The sequence below is a fragment of the Megalobrama amblycephala genome, linkage group LG23, assembly GCF_018812025.1.
Source record: "Megalobrama amblycephala isolate DHTTF-2021 linkage group LG23, ASM1881202v1, whole genome shotgun sequence".
Classification (NCBI taxonomy): Eukaryota; Metazoa; Chordata; class Actinopteri; order Cypriniformes; family Xenocyprididae; genus Megalobrama; species Megalobrama amblycephala.
The window spans coordinates 10,382,542-10,405,072 of NC_063066.1; the positions used below are offsets into that span (position 1 = coordinate 10,382,542).

Consider the following 22,531-nt stretch of genomic DNA (forward strand, 5'->3'; position numbering starts at 1 on the left):
GTTTTATTTACTTCTCATCTATGCATTTATGCTGTGCGTTTTTTTTTTACCTATTTACTGTACTAATACTTAACCATGTCATAAATTTGCTTATGAAAAATGTGTTTTTAATGAAAAAAATCACTTTAATGATTAACTTAATTAAATTTAAATTGAATTTGGACATTGCTCTATGTGTTAGGGTAGAATACTACCATCTAGAGGTTTGTGGAAAAACTTTAGGAATTATAGTTGAAAGAAAGTGCAATGACCACAAATATTCAATAGAGATCAATAGAAACTGTATGTTTGTGTTTATATGTGTGTGTGTGTGTGTGTGTGTGTGTGTGTGTGTGTATGTGTGTGTGTGTGTGTGTGTGTGTGAGATAGAACATTCGTTCCACTTTGCAGACATCCCAACCTGCAAAAAGTCATTTCAGGGAGTCATTTCACCCCCCCCCCCCAAAAAAAAAAAAAAAAAAAAAAAAAAAAAAGAGGAAGGAGCTATAAGCTATAGGCATATGCAATTATTCGTTAATTATGTTTAAATATGTAGATTACTTTTACTATTTATATAAGCTGCTTATACTATTTATGTAAACTGCTTTTATTTATTTTCCATTGCAACTTTAAACAGGTCTAAGGAGTTTGTTGTTTTCATGTAGCCTTGGCAACTTGCCTGAATAATATGCACATGAAATGAAACTTGTCAACTCACCTCACTGATAATTGATTGGTTGATTTGCCGAAAAAGGACATTCGGGATGCTCTCTGTCATACATGCGCTTCGCACACACACGCAAGGTCTCGCTCCCTATCCCTCTCTGCCGTGCGCGCGCTGGTTTGAAACACAGTCTCTATGCGCGCTCTTGCTCGCTCGCTCTAGATTCCGGGAGATTTTAACTAATTTGCGGGCATCAGGGAGCCGCTATCAATATGCGGGAGACTCCCGGAACTTCCGGGAGACTTGGGATGTCTGACTTTGTGTTCATGGTCAAGGACCAGACCTTTATTTACATGTACATTTTTGCAGATTTAGGCCAGTTTTGTTGATTTTATTTGCCAATTTCTACAGAGATGTCCCCTATTGCTGTCACACACGTGTGTGTGTGTGTGTGTGTGTGTGTGTGTATGAGATGAACGTTTGTTCCACTTTGTGTTTATGGTCAAGGACCAGACCTTTATTTACATATAAGGATTTTTTCAGATTTAGGCCAGTTTTGTTGATTTTATTTGCCAATTTCTATAAAAATGCTCTCTGTTACAGTCACACGTGTGTGTTTGAGTGTGTGTATATGAGATAGAAAGTTCGTGTTTATAGTCAAGGACCAGACCTTTTTGGAAATGTAGAACATTTCAGATTTATTCTGGATTTTTTTTTTTTTTGACAAATGAAAAAAAAAAAAAATAATAATTTACATATACATTTTTCCATTCATTTTCAATGTGGGTCAATCTGACACCAAAGGACTAAAACGGTGATTTTTTTACGCACCTTTAGAACAACTAAGTCAAGCCCAGATTTTTTGTGCATGTTTAGATAGATTATTTAGGAAGATTCACAGAGTTTCATGTCCCTGAGATGAAGGGAACACTTTTTTTATAAACGAAGGAAACTGTCAGCGGGGTCCGATTGAGGGTTAAATATATAATTTACAAACATTATAGTAATCCAAGACAGTCTTTGATGAAATATTTCAAGTGTTTTTGAGTTTTGGGACTGGACTGCGCATTATGTGTTGGCGCCCCCTAATGGATGATCGGAAACGTCAGGCCTCGCGCTTAACCAACGCGCCTCAACAGCAGCTGCGCACAGCAACGGTCGAAAGTACTTCCGGCGGGTCAGCGTCGCCTCTTAGAAAAGTTACTATTTACCCGCAGACTTTTCCTCAAACCGAAAATACCAGCCTATCTCCCGAGCGGAAAGACAGCGTTCAGCAGAATGCTTTAACGCAAACAGCCCTCGACAGAAGCAGTTTGTATTCTAACGGACTTTGTGCAGCGCACCGGAGTGTGTGCTCGAGCGAGAGGAAGCAGTATTCAACCATCTTTCCTCTGTTGGCAATAACAAGAGCAGAGAAGGGTCCAAGTGGGGCTGCACTTCTCATTTTATCCTCTTTTTCTCCTTATTCACACACGGAGACGCGAGGTTTTACTTTCCCCGACCGAGACCGAGGAATATAAAGCGTCCACACCCGGGATCGTAGCATTAGTAGATTAGCTATTTGATTTAGTATTTCTTTTTTCATGTTTCCAACAGGTTTACCTTCCCCTAATCCCCCACCGCCAGCCCAAGAGCCCAAACCGGCAGCTTCTGATGTTCACAACGACAGTAGCCTAACATCTTCTAAGAAGAGGAAAATTAACAGTTCCGAGAAGGAAGACATTGATTCAATATCTTCGTCTCCTAAAGCCATTTGCAATTCCTCCTCCACAACGTCCTGCTCTTCCAGTTCACAACAGCAGCAGCACATCCAGAAGAAGTTGAGGTTCGAGGACCCGCTGGATTTGATCGGACTGGATGTGAAGATGGCCGAGGAGTCGTGTAACCCTGCCGAGTCGTGTTCAAAGGCGAGAAATGTGTTCCTGACTGGAGGTGTTGGGCATCATGCGAACGGACTAACGAAGTCTGTGGGCTCCGCCACCTTCTCCAACAGTAAACCCGGTGCTGCGAAGAAACTTGTTATCAAAAACTTTAAAGGTAGGCGAAGAATTGCTCTTGTCTTCTTTGAAAACAGGCTGTGTTTGTTGCAGGCTGTATCTCAAAACTTTGACCAAACGCACCTGTGTTGTCGAGAAATGATGCCCAGTGCAGCCACGACTAATACAACAGTGAACAACTTAAATAATTGCCTTATAAAAGAAAATGCTGTCATGACTGAGGCCAGCTTTTACTACGCACTCATATAGACGTTCAGAATCTAACTGCTTGTTTTTTTGCATCTTAACTGTTTGTACACATCCCTTTTTCTGTTAATTTTATTATATATATGCTTTTAATATATATAATGCTTTTAAACCCTTAAATTAACAACTGTAACAACTTTTTTCTTCAAACTAAGGGATGTCAAAAATATTTTCAGTAGTATTCAACATTGCCTATCAACATTTAGTCCCCATAGCCTTAATTTTGAAATTCAGCAACCCAGGTGAAAAAATACTATAGTGTTTTTGAACCATACTATAGTAAATTGTAGTATGCTGTATATATTATAGTATTTACAACACTTAGTTAATGAATGCTACAGCATGCTGTAGTATTAACAATAGTGAACTGATAAACTGTAATAAATACTGTAGTTTTTACTACAGTAAACTGTAGTGTATGTTTTAGTATAATATACCCTATAGTTGTAGAAAACTTACAGTACAGTATTAGGTGAAGTAATTTGTTTATATTACTATAGTTGCTATATTACCACAGCAACTATAGAATTACCACAACAAATTAAAGTACTTTACTATAGTATGGTTCAAAAACACTATAGTAATTACTATAGTATTTTTTCACCTGGGAATAATCATGTTGTATATTTGAAATCATTTATGAAAGTTAATTATTGATGTAATATTCTTAAAGTAAACAATTGTAAACAGTATACAACTAATACAGTGGTAAACAACTTATTTTATTCAAGGAAATGTTACTGTCATGAATAAGACCAGGTTTTTATCCGTGCGCTCATAGCCTTTCTGTAATTTGCATTTGTTTATAGAGGCACATCACTTGTGTAAACAAAATCAAAACCTGCCCTTAATTGAAACGCTTACCAGATTTTTGTTTCTTATGCAATCTAAGTGTTTGTACACATCCTTTTCTTTTGTTGTACTTTATTAGAAAAGCCCAAATTACCGGAGAATTACACAAATGAGACCTGGCAGAAGCTGAAGGAGGCAGTAGAGGCCATACAGAACAGCACTTCAATTAAGTACAATCTAGAGGAGCTATATCAGGTAGGCTATGTGTTTTATGTATTTGTTTAATCCTTTAGTAATATTATATATGGAATCTAATGTTATTTATTCCCTTTTATCTTTCCAGGCTGTTGAAAACCTGTGCTCCCATAAGATATCTGCTAAGCTTTATAAACAGCTCAGAGTGGTCTGTGAAGACCATATCAAGGCACAGATTGACCAGTTCAGAGAATATCCTTTTCCTTGCTACACATTTATATTCAGTTTCTTGCTGTATTGCTGTATAGGTGGAGAGACTGAAAGTAAAAAGCATGAACCAAGGCTCAAAAATGATATGATTATTATTAGAAACACATTATTGTACACTGTCCTTAAGTTGGGGTCAGTAATATTTTTAAAATGTTTTTGAAAGAAGTCTCTTATGTTCACCAAGACTGCATTTATTTGATCAAAAATACAGTATAAAGAGTAATTTTGTGAAATATTATTACAATTTAAAATATTATAAAATATAAATCTTTTAAACAATAGCTGAAAGTTTGGCATAACCTCCATCAGCGCTTTTGCTAAAAAACTGGCATATGGTGCAAATGATGATCTAAAAATATGAGGAAACATTTTAAGAAAATTATGAGATGAGGTCAGTCACTGGTATTTAATTAGGACTCTCTTGTTATAGACTGCTAATCATAATTGTGGTATAAAGCCATTTAACTTAACTCTTATCCTACGGATGCCCTAGACAGTGTTCTGTTCCTCAAGAAAATAGACAAATGCTGGCAAGATCACTGCAGACAAATGGTTAGTAAAGTATATCTCCTCACTACATTTATATTGAATAAGTTGAAAGTTGTTGTTTTTATGAAATGCACCTATGTTTAGTTGTTTACCTGTTTGCAAAAATGCTTTTTATACAAAACATTGTCTTTTCTTGTAGATCATGATTAGGAGTATATTTTTGTTTTTGGATCGCACATATGTTTTACAAAATTCAATGCTGCCATCAATCTGGTAAGTGTCCACTCTTGGTGAAAGATATTGAATTTGTAACACTGGCAGTGTCACCCATGCTGTCTTTATTTACCAGTGCTTTGTTGCTCCTACCTCTGGTGATTAAATATACACTTGTGTTTCATCTTTAGGGACATGGGCTTGGAGTTGTTTCGTTTCTATATCATCAGCGACCTGAAGGTGCAGAGTAAGACAATCGATGGGATTCTGCTTCTTATTGAGAGAGAGCGGAGTGGAGAGGCTGTAGACCGCAGTCTCCTGAGGAGTCTTCTGAGCATGCTCTCAGATCTGCAGGTTAGGTCACCTGCTTTCTCATTTGTGCTCAGTGTTGTATGTTGTGTTGTATGTTTATATTGTATTTATGGCATAATGTTGAAAAACACAAATTTTTAATACTATTAATAATAATTTTGACTTGCCCTTCAATTTTGCTGTGTATCCATATGTATCCCGATACAGAGGCCACGATATGGGTCTGCACTAAATTTCACCTCATCAGAATTTAGTATAGCAGCTGTTCATTAAACACTGCATATTATAGGGCTATTGCTAACTATAGGCAGAGCAGGCAGTTGCCCTCTGCATTATGAAGGGCCTCTGTAGCACTGTATAACAATATAGGTTTCATGTTACCATTGGGCATTCCCCACCAGGTACAATATTCCAATTGTTTTCTTCTTGTTTAAGCACATTAATAATAATGTACTCATTCTAATATATTAATAAAATCATCTTTACATTGCTGGTAGGTTATCATTGCACAAATTAACACTCAACATTTGAGGAAAATTATGCACTTTCTTCACTGTAGCTCACGCACACACATTCATTATTTCTGTATTGCTCAAGTGTGAATCTCTGATTAAGGGGTTGCGTCTCTTGATATCAGGCCACCCCAGTTAGGTTCCTCTGTGGATCAGATTAAAACTTGTTCTAGTCTATGTATTATATTCTATTAATTAATTTCAGCACAGGTTCACTGCTGCGTATGTGCTGCGGAAGCAGCTGTATCGATATCGACAATTAGTATGTGACGATACTATATTTCTTGTTGCCTGCTCAATTTCAATGTCATAACCAATATAAAGTCATTAAACCCAATAACTCAAATGTGACGGGCAAGAACAAAATAGAAGTATTTTGTACAGTCTGGTTCAGCAATGTATTTTTATATTTGATACAAATATTTGTATTTATGTTTATATTAGATGTTAACTTGAGAATATTTTTTTTTTTTTTTTTTTACAAAACATTTGCTTAAACAGTAGTATGTGATGCAAAACATGAAGAATTATGAATATTAATACATTTTTAGGGACATATTAATGTAAGTGTTCATAATTCACATTTTTGCTTTTAAACACTCAATATCCATGGTTCCATTTATCTCCATGGTAATGTCCTTACTGTAAAAACTTTTATTTTCTTAAACTGAGGGATGGGTCAAAATATTATCAGTATTAATCAACATTATGCCACATGCAATTTTTTTTTTTTACTCAGAATTGATCATGTAGCATATTTTAAAGCATTAATGAAAGTTATTTTATTATATTTAATTTACTTAAAAAAATAGGATTGCTGTTTACTTTAATATTACAGGGTTATTTTGGTTTTCTGTACGTGAATCAAAACCATGGCAAATCTTGTACAGCTCTTGTGAGATTTTGTCTTGATTCCTGATGTCATTCAGCCCTTAAATTCAGCCCTTAAATTAACAGGCCAAACCTGTTAGTGTTAGTAGGCTATTGTTGTAATCACACCTTTGCTCCTTTTATGACAGATTTATCAGGATTCATTTGAGCAACGCTTTCTGGAGGAGACAAATCGACTGTATGCTGCAGAGGGCCAGAGGCTCATGCAGGAAAGAGAGGTTCGTTTTTTTCGTGTTTTTTTTTTTTTTTTTTTTTCCCCTCATTGTTGTATCATTAATTCTGTGGAAGTATTTTTTTTTGGCATGTCTCATTAACTGGAAGTTAGTTTAAACTGATACTTTGCTGCAGGCTGGATTTGTAATTATTATTTTTAAATGATGTACTCGCCCTCAATAGTTTCAAAATGACTTGCACCCCTTCTTCGTTAGGCTGTTATTTTTTTCTGTGGAACACAAACAAAAATGAAATAATCTTTTCCATACAGTCACAGTTCATTGTGACCACAGGCTGTTAAGTTCCAAAAAAAGACAAAAAAGTAAAGTATTCCATTAGATTTGTTCTAGTCTCCTGTGGCCATATGTCTTTGAGAAGATTACCAGTGAATAAGTCATACAGACCACTTTTCTGATGCTTTTCTGTCTGCTTTGGTCTCTAGGAACTGTGATTGTAAAAATATCTAAATGAAAATGTTTCACAATATAGATAAACATTTGTTATTTATGTTTTTGTGAAATATACTTTTAATTAGATTTATCCCCTCATCCCCAAAATATTTTTGTTTCAGGTGCCAGAGTATCTCCATCATGTCAACAAACGTCTGGAAGAGGAGGCAGACAGAGTCATTACATACTTAGACCAGAGCACACAGTAAATATGCAGAGAATATGACTAATAAAAGTCCTTAAGCTGGCAAAACAATATGTGAATGTTTATTATCTTTATTTGTAGAAAACACCTCATTGCCACAGTGGAAAAGCAACTGCTTGGAGAACACCTCACTGCAATACTTCAGAAAGGTATCAAAAAAAGACTGACATTGTATTTCTTGTTTAAAATTAGAAGTGATTTACATAAGTGATTGTTTTCTTGGCAAACTCTAGGTTTAAATAACCTGTTGGATGAGAACCGTATTCTGGATCTGTCTCTGCTGTATCAGCTCTTCAGTCGTGTGAGAGGCGGCGTCCAGGTTCTGCTGCAACATTGGATTGAGTACATAAAGGTGTGCAAGGGACACTTCTAGATCACATAACACATCTGGATATTGTGTGCACATTCAGGTTCACAAGTCATGTTTTCTATGTCTCAGGCCTTTGGAAGCACAATTGTCATCAACCCAGAGAAAGACAAGACGATGGTTCAGGAGCTTTTGGATTTCAAGGATAAAGTCGATCACATCATCGATGTATGTTTCATGAAGAATGAGAAGTTTGTAAATGGCATGAAGGAGGCCTTCGAGACCTTTATCAACAAACGGCCGAACAAACCTGCAGAGCTCATAGGTCAGTTCACAAATGTTGTTTTCCCACCAATCATTAGTTGTGTTTCCATCCAAAGTTGCAAATTTTTCTTTTGCACAAAATTTGAATATCGAACATTTGCGAATAAAGCAGCATTTCCATCCCATGTTGTTCTGGGAAATTGCCGTATCTGTAATACAAATGGAATTTGGCTCTTTTTTCCAACATCATAAATGATTTGCGCCTCAGAGCACGCAGACGAAACGCAATAAACACTGTGATGTTCTCTTGCATTTGGATACCTGGTGTTTGGGAATGCAATCGTGCGAGACACTCCTGGGAGGGAATTAATCCAAATCATTCTGATGACAGACTTTGTTTGATTCAGGCATTTCAGAATGATCAAACCAACATTTGAGATGCTGTGCAGTGAAATTGAACCACTGCTTAGTTCAGTTATCCAATCACATTTGTTGAGGCAAAGTAATTTAATCAATAAAACTCTTTGGTCAATTAAGCAAGGTCATCATTAGAGTGCAGAGTTTTGAGGTGTGTGCAGCTCATGCACGCAAAACATCCAGCAGACATGTGGAAAAAAAATGAAGCAAGCGCGCCGTACTTGCATATTACGCCGTCTGCTCTCTAAACGTTCATGCGTATGTGCTGATGTCATAAACCATTTGGTCAGTGCAGCGCTGCTTCAAGTCAAACACACCTAATGACTTAACTTAATTAACCAAGGGTCAGAAAAGACAGAAGCAAGTGATTTTACTGAACATAAGAACTTGCTTGTGTAAACGCCGCAATAAAAATACATACATTAAATGAGTAATAAGATCCTAGTGGATGATTGATGATCTTCCAGTGCTTTTTCAGCTGTGTGCTCCTTTTCTGTGGTGCATGGTAAATCAAAGCCTGTCAATCTGAGCGATCAAACCAATCCAAGCCACACTCCAGCTGTAAAACGGTGTCCGAATGGTCTCTACACATCGTCCCTACCCACTATACCCAAGATCCAGTTTCCATTGGTTGGACTTTCAAATGATGTTGGAAAACACGTGACCACGACGTGATCAGAATAAGGATGTCCTATAGCTTTAGGCAAGCAGCATGTCACTCAGTGATCTGATTGCAATGTTGTGTTTGGGCCACCTGCCTTATATAAAGGTGCGATCCCGAAGTTACAAACAAAAAACGGCCGCAAAATCCTGTATACGTGGCATGTATTGGCGGCTCTTTTTCATACAAATACTAAGTGTAATTTGGTCTCTAACTGAAACCAATATGCCTGTTGTATTCTGCTACCTTTTTAACATTATAAAACATGTATATCTGTTATGTAAGATGATTTTACAGATCACGTTTTCATGTAAAGCAGTTATTTTTTCAGGCAATGAAAATGGAGCCCTTCTAATATGTCCACAAATTTAAAAGCACTTGTTTAGTGATGGTCATATTCCCTATATTCACTGTAAAGCCAAGCTTCTAAACTTTAAAACGAAACCTGTTTTGTGTTGGTTAAGCAAGTGGCTAAGTAACGTTATGACTTATTAGCGCCCCCTACTTCAGATTTAAGAGGCTGGTTAACGATTAATTGATCGTTAATTTAAACAATGATCGATTGTGCAAATTTATGTAAATTGACATACCTAGCCTCATCTGAGTGCATATGTTTTTTTTGTTTTGTTTTTGTTTTTATGCACAATTTTAGAATTTGTGCATCTTGGTATTTCCATCCAGCATTTTTTTTTTTTATACGATATTCAAAAATGCACATAATAGTAGGTAGATGGAAACATTGCTATTGAGGGTTTTTATTTGATTGAGAGCTTGCAAATTAATATTCACTAATGTTGAGATTTTATATTTTAGCAAAATATGTGGATTCAAAGCTTCGTGCTGGAAACAAAGAAGCAACTGATGAGGAACTCGAGAAAATGCTGGACAAGATAATGATCATATTCAGGTTCATTTACGGTAATACATTTAAACTTAATGCTCTATTCCAAAGGCCTAGAGAGTTTTCAATTATTAAACAACTGTCTAAGCTTCATAGACTTTCTCATTTCTCTCTTTTAGGGAAAGATGTCTTTGAGGCCTTCTACAAGAAAGACTTAGCAAAGAGGTTACTGGTGGGAAAGAGTGCCTCTGTAGATGCAGAGAAATCAATGCTGTCAAAACTGAAGCATGGTAAATTACATTTCTCTTTTCATGTTTGATTCTTAAACCATCCCATCATTATCACAGGTGTTTCAACTGACTGAAGCCAATTGTTTTTCTTGTAGAATGTGGAGCTGCATTTACTAGTAAACTGGAAGGAATGTTCAAAGACATGGAGCTGTCAAAAGATATTATGGTGCAGTTCAAACAAGTAATAATAATATATTTTATTTTTTTTTATTTTATTTATGTTCTCTTTTTGTGCCTAGTCACATCTTACAAATATCTCTTTTTGATTCTGCACCTCAGCACATGCAATGCCAAAATATTCCCGGGAACATTGAGCTGACAGTTAACATCCTCACCATGGGTTATTGGCCAACATACGTCCCTATGGAAGTGCATCTGCCTCCAGAGGTCTGTTCTAATCAATATTGAGAAGTGGGAGCTTTTGTCAGCTTCTAATCAATTACATTATTATTAATAAATGATCTTTTTTTAATCCCCTTCACTCTCCAGATGGTGAAATTGCAGGAGATTTTCAAAACGTTTTACCTTGGCAAACACAGCGGACGGAAACTACAGTGGCAGTCGACGTTAGGACATTGTGTTTTAAAGGCAGAATTCAAAGAGGTAATGCACATTTTATTTTGAAAATAGCAACTGGGCATGATTACCAGACTATTGGTAGCTGATCGTAACATATAAAACAAGTTTAATTAATTGAAAATGACTCTTTCTAAAGGTTTCTTAGAAAAATTACTGGCTGTAAGAAAACCATTTTTTCTTTTTCACAGGGCAAAAAAGAGCTTCAGGTGTCTCTGTTTCAGACATTAGTTCTGCTTATGTTTAATGAAGGGGAGGAGTTCTCTCTGGAGGACATTAAACTGGCTACAGGCATTGGTATGGATAATTGTGACAAACAAACTTTGTCTTGTAAAATTTGTGTTGCAATTTATCCCATTCCATTTAATGCTAATCTTTAAGTTAAATCTCACAGCCTTTTGCAAACTTTCAAAATGTTTAACAAATTTGACAAAAGATCCTCAGATAAATAAAAATACACAAACATTTGCAGAGGACAGTGAGCTGAGGCGGACTCTGCAGTCTCTGGCCTGTGGGAAGGCGCGTGTCCTTACCAAAATCCCAAAGAGTAAAGACGTAGAAGATGGAGACAAGTTCTCATGTAATGATGACTTCAAACACAAACTCTTCAGGATTAAAATCAACCAGATCCAGATGAAAGAAACGGTACTGTCCGGCACACCTGTCATTTTGATTGCTGTTGTGCTGTTGGCCTCTTGGTCTCATCCTTGTTTGCTGTCTCTCATAGGTGGAGGAGCAAGCCAGCACTACAGAGAGAGTATTCCAGGACCGTCAGTACCAAATCGATGCTGCCATTGTTCGAATCATGAAGATGAGGAAAACTCTCAGCCATAATCTTCTGGTATCTGAAGTGTATAACCAACTTAAATTCCCAGTCAAGGTGAGGTCACAGAAATGTTTTGCTTGCACAGTTAGTCAAGAAGTTTCACTTCTGTTTGTGATGACACTTAGTAATGGATAGGATATAAATGGATACCGTGCAGCTAATATATATAAACTGTGAGTTAGCAGCCAGGCAAAACAAGAATACTGCAACAATCTGCAAGTAAGATTTATTGTGCAATGTAGACTGCTTCGTGCATTATAATAAGGGTATTTACAATCACGTGTTGCACATTATCTGTCAAAGTTTTTTTTTTTTTCTTTCTTTCTGTTAAGAGGGGCAAGTATGTATTAAAGATTTATACAAGTATGTATAAAAGTTTTGGGTCAATACGATTTTTTTTCCCCCCAAAGAAATTAATATTTAGGAATGATCCATTAATTTGATTAAAATTGACAGTAAAGGCCTGGTTTCACAGACAAGTTTAGATTAAGCCAGGATTAGGCCAATTAAGTAGCTTTTATAAACATTCCTTCGGAAAAAAAACATTTCTGATGTGCATCTTAAGACAAAACAACGACATTGACATATTTTAAGACATGTCAGTGCAAGTTGCTTTCAGTTAAAACAGCTCAAACATGCATTTTAGTCTGGGACTAGGTTTAATCCTTGTCTGTGAAACTGGGGGTTAGTGTGTTAAAAGATTTGTATTTCAAATAAATGATCTTGTTCAAATAAATGATAAATGTTCTTTTTAAACTCTATTTATCAAAGAATCCTGGAAAAAAAAAAGGTTTCCACAAGCAGCAAAAACTGTCTTCAAAATTGATAATACTAAAAAATAATTAATGAGCAGCAAATCAGCATATTAGAATGATGAAGGATCATGTGACATTGAAGACTGGAGTAATGATGCTGAAAATTCAGCTTTGCCATCACAAAAAATATTAAAATAGAAAAGTTATTTTAAATGGTAATATTTCACAATATTCCTGTTTTTACTGTATTTTTGATCAAATAGTTGCAGCCTTGAATAGTTGTGTATAAAAGCACAATCACAGGAACACTTTTTAGCTTATGGAATTTTTAGCCTACATAATGAATATGACATAATAATGTGAATTCTTTTAGCACAAATAATCATGATTACAGTCAAGGGAAATAATCAACATTTTATGATTTGTTATAATCATTTAGATGGCACTTAAATTGTTGACAGATAAATCTTTTTTTTCCATCTCAAGATTTTATGTAATATGAAAATATGAATAATGTTCTTAATGTCACTAAAACTGGAAATTAGCCCATGACTAATTTCATATAAATCATATGCCACTGTCACTAAATTTTGCTTCATCTTTTTGCAGCCTGCTGATCTGAAGAAGAGGATAGAGTCACTTATTGACAGGGACTACATGGAAAGGGATAAGGAGAATCCCAATCAATACAACTATGTGGCTTAGAGAGAGAGAGAGAATAAGAGGGGAAGATGAGGGATGGTAGAAATGACAGGAGGAAGATGCTCTCAGTGACGTTGTTTACTTCCCTTAGCACATGGAACCCCTTATTCCAGTTTTTGTTCACATTACCATCTTCACCACAGTGACCAACAACTGAATCAGTTTTCTCTTCATGGCTTTGACAGGGTAGGGTGTGTTTTATTTCCCTCAGAAAGGAATGTCCAAACAAAACAAAAAATAATTTTGTTACAATGCTTCAAAGAATTGGACTAACCTGAGCTTAAAAAGAAAAGTTATTTATTTTCAGACTCTGTTTCATGGCTGTTGTTTGTCTGTTTTTTTTTTTTCTTTTTCTTTCTTCTTATTTCATTGTTAACCCACAAAAATATTATAACATTACCTGTGCAAAGAAAACCAGAACCTGATTTTGACTCATTTGTTCAGTCAGTGTTGTATTGGGTAGCAGTGTATGAACATTGAAAACAGGTTTTCTCTTTGCCAATGTTTGATAAATTTGTACAATGAAAAGAAAGTTCAGCTGATTGGTCACAAGCGATTTATGTTCTGTGAATGTGATTTATTGATCAATAGAACAATTGAGGCTGATTGGAAATTTCACAGTATGTGCCAAGATTAGATAAATCAAGCACTTGTTTTGTTTGTAGGAATGTTAACGCTGCTAAACACTAACTTGTACATCTTCCTTTTTCCCCCCTGCTTACACCTCACATTTCCTCCTCTTGTTTATTTTGTATATACATTTTACACACAACTTTGATGTTTGACACTCTCGACTACATTGCAACTGCATTTTTTTTTCTTTGGAAACTCAGAACAAGCACAGCAGCATCATTTTATCATCCTAGTGTTTCCAAGTTTATATATCCCTTAAGTTCTGAATTAGGCCTATTTACTGAGAAGCTCCTCTGTGTGGCATCACTGGATCTGTCTGTGGAAGTTTTGGCAGTGGTGTTTTGAGAAATCATACTAAAGTGGACAGTCGTCCAGTGTCTGGAAAAGTATGCTTGTTTTTATTGCCTCAGAATAAACAACTGTATGTGTTTCCATGATCTTGTCCCTCTGATCAGTGATTGTGATATTTCTTGGATGATGAGAAATGAATACTTCTAAATAACTAAATGAACCGAAGAAGCATCGGACATCATAAATTGGCAGTCCTTTATTATTTTCATTAATACATTGAACATAATGTTAGGTATTTTACTTAATAACCATACAAAACTTGATATGTCTTGATATATTAATATCGAATTTGGCTGAGATTATAATTCAAGGCAAGACACATAAGGCAAAACCATTGTGGTTTTTTTTTTTTTCCATGTTCTGATCAATTTTGAGATTTTGGACTGTTTTGCTTCCATAATGCATCATCTAAGACTACTGGGAAGAAAACATCCAAAATACACATTATCTATTTGCACCTGTGGATTTCATATAATTTATCTGATTTATATAACATTCTCGCCAGGTTTCACAGACAAGGTTTAATAGTCCTATACTAAAATGCATGTTTGAGCCTTTTTAACTGAAAGCAACTTGTACTGACATATCTTAAAATATGCCAGTGCCATTGTTTTGTCTCAAGATGCACACCAGTAATGTTTTTTTTTCTAGTGTATGTTTATAAAAGCTACTTAAATATCCAAATTGAAGGCCTAATCCTGGTTTAGGCTAACCCAGGTGAAAAAAAAAGTACACTTCTGTAATGTACTTGAAGTGCTCTATTTTCACATACTAATTTTGTACTTAATATACTAAAAATTCTTCTTAAGTGTTTCTTAAGATCATCTTAAGAACATCTAAGTGTACTCAACTGTGCTATTTTGAGACACCATGAAATATGAACTAAAATGTGCTTTTAATATACTATCTCTGTATTTAGAAAATGTATTTAGCTACCACTTTTAGTACACTATGGTTTCAAATGTAATATAAGTGGTGTCTAAATACATTTTTTAAATATAGATATAGTATAATTAAAGCACATTTTAGTTCATATTTCATGGTGTCTCAAAATAGCAGAGTTGAGTACACTTATTAGATGTTCTTAAGATTATCTTAAGAAGTACTAAAGTACATTTTTTTTTGTATATTAAGTACAAAATTAGTGCGCTAAAATAGAGCACTTTAAGTACATTATAGAAATGTATTTTTTATTCACCTGGGATTTTTTTTTCTGGCTGTTGACATATTTTCTGGATTTTTTATGGATTGCTAAAAATAGATATCCAGAACCCCCTTTCTAAAACTTTTAAATCTGTCAGCAAAATTAAACATGAATTTTGAACCAGGCTTCATTCAATGTTCATATTTCTGTTCTGAAAATGTATGCAAAATAGTGCATATTTAATTAGATAAAATATTTTGCATATTTCAACAAAACATTTTAGAAAACAACATATAATACAAAACAATTGTCTTAATGTGCTGGGATCAGTTATTTTATTTATTTATTTATTTATTTATTTTTGTGCTGATTTTGAATTGATCGTTAACGATATCACTTACATGTATCAAGTCTACTGTTTGTTGTCATGCTGCCTTGCCGTAAAATGTTTACCACTGTCGTAAACGAAACAGGAATCACCTGCGGTTAACGTGAAGCGTGCAGTTCATTAAACCATCTTATACTGAGTATTTAGTTTATTATTTTTTGGTTATCTAAGATCACATAGACAAGAGGACAAGAGTGACCGATTACGACTCGCAAGGATGTTTAAAAAGTAAGCTTGAGCCGTTGTCAATCTTATAAATAGTAGCTAACGCAACTTAGCATTGTTACAGTAATGCAGTGTTTAATTAGCTCAGTAGCTTTGCCATCTCCGTAGAGGTAAAAAATATACATCGCATGTATACTCGTACAAGTTTAATATGATATTGTAACTTAATATATGCCCTTAATTCTGTAACCGAGACAGTAACCTGTTTAGCTACACTGCTAACTTGCTCTGTCACAGCTCACTTGTAAGGTCCATTAGTAATGATCCATCTGTATTCATGTGTTTTCACACTAACTTCTAATATTTATAACTTGAAAAGATGGTAAACAAAATGAATAATGTTTACATAAGTCATTAAACATTTGAGGGTAATTGTTATATCAGACCTCTAGACTAGAATAATTTCTTTATTTTAACAAACAATACTTTAAAAAAATAAGATTACAGACACCTGCGCCTGTGTCATCTGCATTATATTTGCTGATTCTTTTCTTTCTCTTTGTCTTCATAGATTTGATGAAAAGGAAAATGTTTCAAACTGTATTCAGCTGAAGACATCTGTAATTAAGGGTATAAAGAATCAACTGTTAGATCAGTTTCCCAACATTGATGATTGGCTCAACCAGATAATGCCCAAAAAGGACCCAGTCAAAATTGTGAGATGGTAAGAGTTTCACAATATATGGAGTCAGTGTTATTGATATGCACTACTGTAACGCAGTACTAAAGGATTAGCTAATTTGACTTCAGATGTGTGATATTTTGTTTATGTTTCCAGTCATGAGCATATTGAGATTCTTACGGTAAATGGAGAGCTGCTCTTCTTCAGACAAAGAGAGGGGCCTTTCTATCCCACCCTCAGACTTCTACACAAATGTAAGACGGCTTTAATTTTAGTAGAAAGATGCTTTCTCTGCAGAAAAGATTTTCTCGGATGACAGAAGATTTCTCATATTACGCAACTTACACTTACAATTCGCTTGGTCAGACTAATGCTTGATATTCACGTGTCTGTTCTCCAGATCCCTTCATCCTGCCACACCAGCAAGTAGATAAAGGAGCCATCAAATTTGTTCTGAGTGGAGCCAATATCATGTGCCCAGGCCTTACATCACCAGGAGCCAAACTCTACCCTGCTGACACAGACACAGTAGTTGTATCTTTCCAACTGTTGTATTCATTTTTTGTTTCTGAAATATTTTCTGCAATTGAAGAATAAATCCTATTGATTTATTCTAAAGGAATAGTTCACTTAAAAATAAAAATAAATTTTTTTACTCGCCCTTAGAATCTTCACTCCAATTACAAAAGGACATAAAAAGCACCATACAACTCCTTAGATATAAAAAAAAAAAATAAATAAAAAATTTGGTCTGTTCATCACACAAAGGAATCGTATGACTTAAGAAGAAACTGGACTACTTTTATGGTATATTTGTCCATTTGAAATGTATTAGGTAAAATACAGAAACAGAATACCTATTTTCAATTTTAGTTTAAGTTTTAGTTTGTGTTTTGATTCATTTTTTATATTTCTATTTAGCTTTTTCATAATTTACTTTCATTTCAGTATTAGCTTTAATAATTCTAGTACTTTAAATTGAATGTATTAATTTCAGGTAGTTTTCAAGGCAACATTTTGTTTTTCAACTAATATTTTTATTTAATTTCGACTTTCAGTTACTGAAAACAATAACAACACTGCTGTAAATATTTATTTTTGAGTGAACTATTCATGTCATAGATTTGATTGGTGTGTGCATAGCAGGGGTTGTTGTCCTTAAGTATTTGTTTTCAGGCCATAATGGCAGAAGGGAAGCAGCATGCACTCTGTGTGGGAGTCATGAAGATGTCTGCAGATGACATGTAAGTGTAATTTGCATTCTGAATTCCCATTAAAGGGTTAGTTCACCCAAAAATGAAATTTCTGTCAGTAATTATCCACAAGACCTTCGTTCATCTTCGGAACACAAATTAAGATATTTTTGATGAAATCAGAGAAATCCGTAGGACAATGACAGGGTAGAGAGGAAATTGTTGAATAAAGTCATTATTTTTTTGTTTTTGCGCACAAAAAGTATTATCTTCGCTTCATAACATTAAGGTTGAAGCACTGTAGTCACATTGACTATTTTAACAATGTCTTTACTACTTTTCTGGATCTTAAATGTGGTAATTTCGTTGCTTTCTATGGGAGATTAAAAAAACCTGATGAACGAAGGTCTTGCCGGTTTGAAAGGACATGAGGGTGCTTAATGACAGAAATGTCATTTTTGGCTGAACTAACACTTTAAATTTTAAAATGCAGAACCACACATGCATGTCTACGAAAACAAAATGCTATTTTTTTTTTTTTTTTTTTTTTAAGATCTGCACAGACATTCTAAAATGTTGAAATCTTTAGTTCCTCTATCCTCTACATCATTGTTTCTCAACTGGTGGGCCGCAACCCAAAAGGGGGGTCACAATACTGTTTTGAGTGGGTTGTGGAGTGTGTAGACAAAGAAACAACAACAAACTTAATTCTAAACCCCGGTTTCACGAACAAGGTTTAAGCCTAGTCCTAGACTAAAATGCATGTTTTAACTGAAAGCAGCTTTCACTGACTTATCTTAAATATTAGGGCTGGGTATTGACACAATTTTCACGATTTGATTCCATTTCTATTCGCATGCTTGCGATTCGATTTGATTCAATATTGATTATTTTGGATGTAGTATATCAGTTACAGTACATGGCAAATTTTCTAGAGGAAAAAAATCTCTCAACTAATGCTGTAAACTACACATGGGAGTCAGTTGGTACTACTTTACTATAATATTGAAGGTTAAAATTAACTTATACAAACACTTAAATTACATGTTTATGTTTTAAATTACATTAATGTTTTTATAATAAATAGTTTAGAATTGCATAATCATATTTCTACTCCAATTCATTTTTTGAAATATAAACATTTAAATTGTGGCTGTCATAACTGATTTATTCAAACATGCATTAAATATTGAAGAACATTAAAAATTATAATGAATATGTAACTGTGCATAGCTATATTTATCAGATTGTTGCTTTCTAGAGTTCACTTTTCTAGGTGACTGAGTTTATGGTCACTGAATATAGTTTTTCTGAGGTAAATGTGACGTTACGTGACATTGTTTACAAGCTGTTTTATTGACGTCTTTCCGAAGTTGAAACACTGATTGAGGTATTGCGCGAGACATGATACGGATTTCGGTAAGTTGTACTGTATATTTTAAAGGTGCCCTAGAATAAAAAATTGAATTTATCTTGGCAAGAGTTCAGTACATGGAAATGACATACAGTGAGTCTCAAACTCCATTGTTTCCTCCTCCTTATATAAATCTCATTTGTTTAAAAGACCTCTGAAGAACAGGCAAATCTCAACATAACATTTATGTTACGTAATGTTACGTAACAGTCGGGATCATTAATATGTACGCCCCCAATATTTGCATATGCCAGCTCATGTTCAAGGCATTAGACAAGAGCAGGACATCTGAATGTGCACAACTGAATAATCAGACTAGGTAAACAAGCAAGGACAACAGCGAAAAATGGCAGATGGAGCGATAATAACTGGTATGATCCATGATTACGTGATATTTTTAGTGATATTTGTAAATTGTCTTTCTAAATGTTTCGTTAGTATGTTGCTAATGTGGTTAAAGTTACCATCGTTTCTTACTGTATCCACGGAGACAAGACTGTCGTTATTTTCATTTTTTAAACACTTGCAGTCTGTATAATTCATAAACACAACTTCATTCTTTATAAATCTCTCCAACAGTGTGTAATGTTAGCTTTAGCAACGGAGCATAGCCTCAAACTCATTCAGAATCAAATGTAAACATCCAAATAAATACTGTACTTACGCGATCAGACATGTTGCATGACGAACACTTTGTAAAGATCCATTTTGAGGGTTATATTAGCTGTGTGAAATTTGTTTATGCACTGTTTAAGGCAAGCGCGAGCTCCGTGGGCGGGGAGCGTGAGCATTTAAAGGGGCCGCAGCCTAAATCGGCTCATATTTAATGATGCCCCAAAATAGGCAGTTAAAAAAATTCATAAAAAAAAATCTATGGGGTATTTTGAGCTGAAACTTCACAGACACATTCAGGGGACACCTTAGATTTATATTACATCTATTAAAAAGACATTCTACGGCACCTTTAACATACCTTCAGATGTTTAGTCATGTTTATTTCGCGCTGCAAAATAAACATGACCCCCCCATCTACATTTCCTGCCGGTACTGAGCCTTCGGGTTATAAGTGGGACTCTCTAACCACAACTGCCCTATAATACTGTTTATTCATCAGTGTTAGTGTGTGGTGTGGCAATCATTTTTGAGAAACAAGTTTGCTTGGTTCAAATGACAAACTTTGGGTTGCGGCTTAATGACCATGGAAAAATGTGGGTCCCATGGCCAAACCAGTTGAAAACCACTGATCTAGATTGCTGTGTAAATACAGCATGTATAAAAGAAGAAAACAATACATGAAATTCATGTAAATCTGTCAGCATCAGTTTAAACCTGACTCTACAGTTTATTGGTTACGGAACACTAAATGATTTTCTTGTCTCACTTCACTAAACAGAGAGAAAGTAAACAAGGGAATTGGAATCGAGAACGTTCACTATCTGAATGATGGACTGTGGCACATGAAGACGTATAAGTAATGACAGACATGAGGATGTGGTGGAACTGTTTGGACCCCTTGTCACCAGGCTGCTACTGTTTACATGAATGGACTCAACTGTCTACCATACCGAAAGCTTTGAAAACAACCCCATTTTAATGCACGAATAAAACCCGCATTCAAGTCATTCCAAACTGAAATGGTCTGTTGCTACAGTGAGAGCTCGATTGTGTCATGGCAGCTTAAAACCTATTTAAAGAATATTTGTATTTATACTTCTCACTTGCCCAAGACAGATAAATGTTGGTATTTGATGGACCAAAAATGCGTTACACATCATCTAAATCAACATGACACTATATACTATGCATCATATACAGTTTGATTCAAGACCTATTTGTGGTTTTATAGTTTGGACCCATGTCTTTTTGTACTAAAGGCAGGAAACGGACATCTATGCCAATGAAACTCAAAATCCCATGAGTGGCTGATGTTTCTTTTAAAAAGCACAAATGCCTCTGTTGCACTACATCCACATCATATTTATGAAAATTTAAACCACTAAAGCTGACTGGATAAATTTACTCAAGTGGCAGGGGTTTGACTGCTGTTACAGAAAGTGTGAATACAAACAAACAGCTTGTGGAAGACACACAAATCTCCATATGTAATGGAATTGAAATGAAAGCCTTTAAACCTGGATGGATCTAAAAGGAAATTCAAATTCAGTTGAATGTATTTAGACAAAAATTGAAACAAAGTCTCACTTTTCTACTGAAAAAGAAGACAACTTGAAGAACAGGGATGATGAGTGAATGTAGCATCATGCTGAAATATATGCTAAGCAATATGAAATGGTTTATAATGTAGTGGGAATATATATGAGAGAATTGCTGATGTACAATCATACCATACTCTAATTTAATTTTAAATTTAGTGTTTCTACCATTGAATCAACAGTTCTCACAGGGATAAGCCAAGACTGCAAAGATGAAAAAAAATTTAGAAAAACTAAGTACAGTGTTTACATTGTACCATAAACATTTGCCTTTTGGAAAAATTGCTGATCTTGGGGTATTTGGTATTGATACGTTATAGCAGTGCTGTGTAGTGCAAACACCTGCTGTTTTGCAGGGGATTTAATAAACTGAGTGACATATCAGATGCAATAATTGATCTGACAATGGATGACAATCAGAAAACCACTGAATTGAGGATAAATCACTTACTGATACTCCTGGTCTCTTTCACACCACACTGTCAAATGCAGATATACAGGAAGAAATTGAAAAATGTATTACACTGTCAGTTCCTGAATAATAATAATAATTTGTTACTTTTATATAGCGCTTTTCTCAGCATTCAAAGTGCTTTAATATGCTGGATCAGGTGTATTTAATTAGGACACTGGCCATCCAGGAGTTTAACACTCCTGATTAAAGGATGAAAAACAGGAAAATGTTGAATATCACGAAAAAACTGAAGAGGTGTTGGAGCCATAACGGTGTGAACAAGCGCATATGATGCGGTTGCACTTCGGGTGACCAAAAAAAAGCCCAAAAATACAACTTTATTAAAGAACAACAACAAAAAACCTGAAAAGATAAATTATGAGATTGAATAATAAAAATCACAGTATGGAAAACAGCAAAAAGAGATGAGGAGGATATAGAGAACAGAAAAACAAAAGACCGGAAAACGATCAAAAGTGAGCAAAATGTGCTGTGAAACGAGAAAACGTTAATAAAGATTGACTAAAAAGAAAAGAGAGAAAAATAAAAGGCTGAAAATGACAGCATAGGAAATCAAGAGAGAATGGGAGGATGATGAAAAGAGATAAGAAGTGAAAGAGGAAAGAAAAACAAAACGCTAGGAAAAATATATAATTGACTGCTGATCAGCCCATAGCTGTTTCTAATTTTCATTAAATCACTGTCACACATTTGATGCTTATTCAGGCGTTTAATGTGGGAACAACTGCCCTTAACATCAAACCTAACCAAGACACCATTTCTGAAACAGGACAGCTCTTTCACAGTGTCAAAAATGACTCCAAAACA

The 22,531-nt window shown here is 35.0% G+C and overlaps 2 protein-coding genes across 3 annotated transcripts; both read left to right on the top strand.

Moving 5' to 3' along the window:
• Positions 1–1,771: 1,771 nt before the first annotated feature.
• cul4b (cullin 4B) lies at positions 1,772–14,136 on the top strand. 2 transcript variants are annotated; one of them, XM_048176224.1, is made up of 20 exons: positions 1,772–2,680; positions 3,818–3,933; positions 4,022–4,125; positions 4,626–4,695; positions 4,832–4,905; positions 5,037–5,199; positions 6,689–6,778; positions 7,345–7,427; positions 7,509–7,576; positions 7,661–7,779; positions 7,867–8,059; positions 9,890–9,994; positions 10,097–10,207; positions 10,303–10,373; positions 10,487–10,594; positions 10,697–10,810; positions 10,975–11,080; positions 11,256–11,428; positions 11,511–11,663; positions 12,974–14,136. In XM_048176224.1, exons 1-20 carry the CDS (start codon positions 2,227–2,229, stop codon positions 13,067–13,069), a joined length of 2,571 nt encoding a protein of 856 aa, XP_048032181.1. In that variant the 5' UTR covers positions 1,772–2,226; the 3' UTR covers positions 13,070–14,136. The 2 variants fall into 2 exon arrangements, with proteins under 2 accessions (XP_048032181.1, XP_048032180.1); XM_048176223.1 differs by having other exon boundaries at positions 1,773–2,680; positions 10,303–10,388.
• A 1,496-nt stretch (positions 14,137–15,632) lies between these two features.
• On the top strand, positions 15,633–20,658 carry mcts1 (MCTS1 re-initiation and release factor). The gene is made up of 6 exons (XM_048176370.1): positions 15,633–15,810; positions 16,319–16,471; positions 16,586–16,683; positions 16,830–16,963; positions 17,606–17,673; positions 20,430–20,658. Exons 1-6 carry the CDS (start codon positions 15,800–15,802, stop codon positions 20,509–20,511), a joined length of 546 nt encoding a protein of 181 aa, XP_048032327.1. The 5' UTR covers positions 15,633–15,799; the 3' UTR covers positions 20,512–20,658.
• The last annotated feature ends 1,873 nt before the right edge of the window (positions 20,659–22,531 follow it).

Excerpts from the sequence above, each read along its gene's own strand:
- cul4b (XM_048176223.1), top strand. The coding sequence starts at position 2,227 with ATGTTTCCAACAGGTTTACCTTCCCCTAATCCCCCACCGCCAGCCCAA. Across the intron at positions 4,906-5,036 it reads TCAATGCTGCCATCAATCTG|GGACATGGGCTTGGAGTTGT; the intron begins GTAAGTGTCCAC and ends TTTCATCTTTAG. Across the intron at positions 7,577-7,660 it reads CACTGCAATACTTCAGAAAG|GTTTAAATAACCTGTTGGAT; the intron begins GTATCAAAAAAA and ends GGCAAACTCTAG.
- mcts1 (XM_048176370.1), top strand. Across the intron at positions 16,472-16,585 it reads CCAGTCAAAATTGTGAGATG|TCATGAGCATATTGAGATTC; the intron begins GTAAGAGTTTCA and ends TTATGTTTCCAG. Across the intron at positions 16,684-16,829 it reads CCTCAGACTTCTACACAAAT|ATCCCTTCATCCTGCCACAC; the intron begins GTAAGACGGCTT and ends TCTGTTCTCCAG.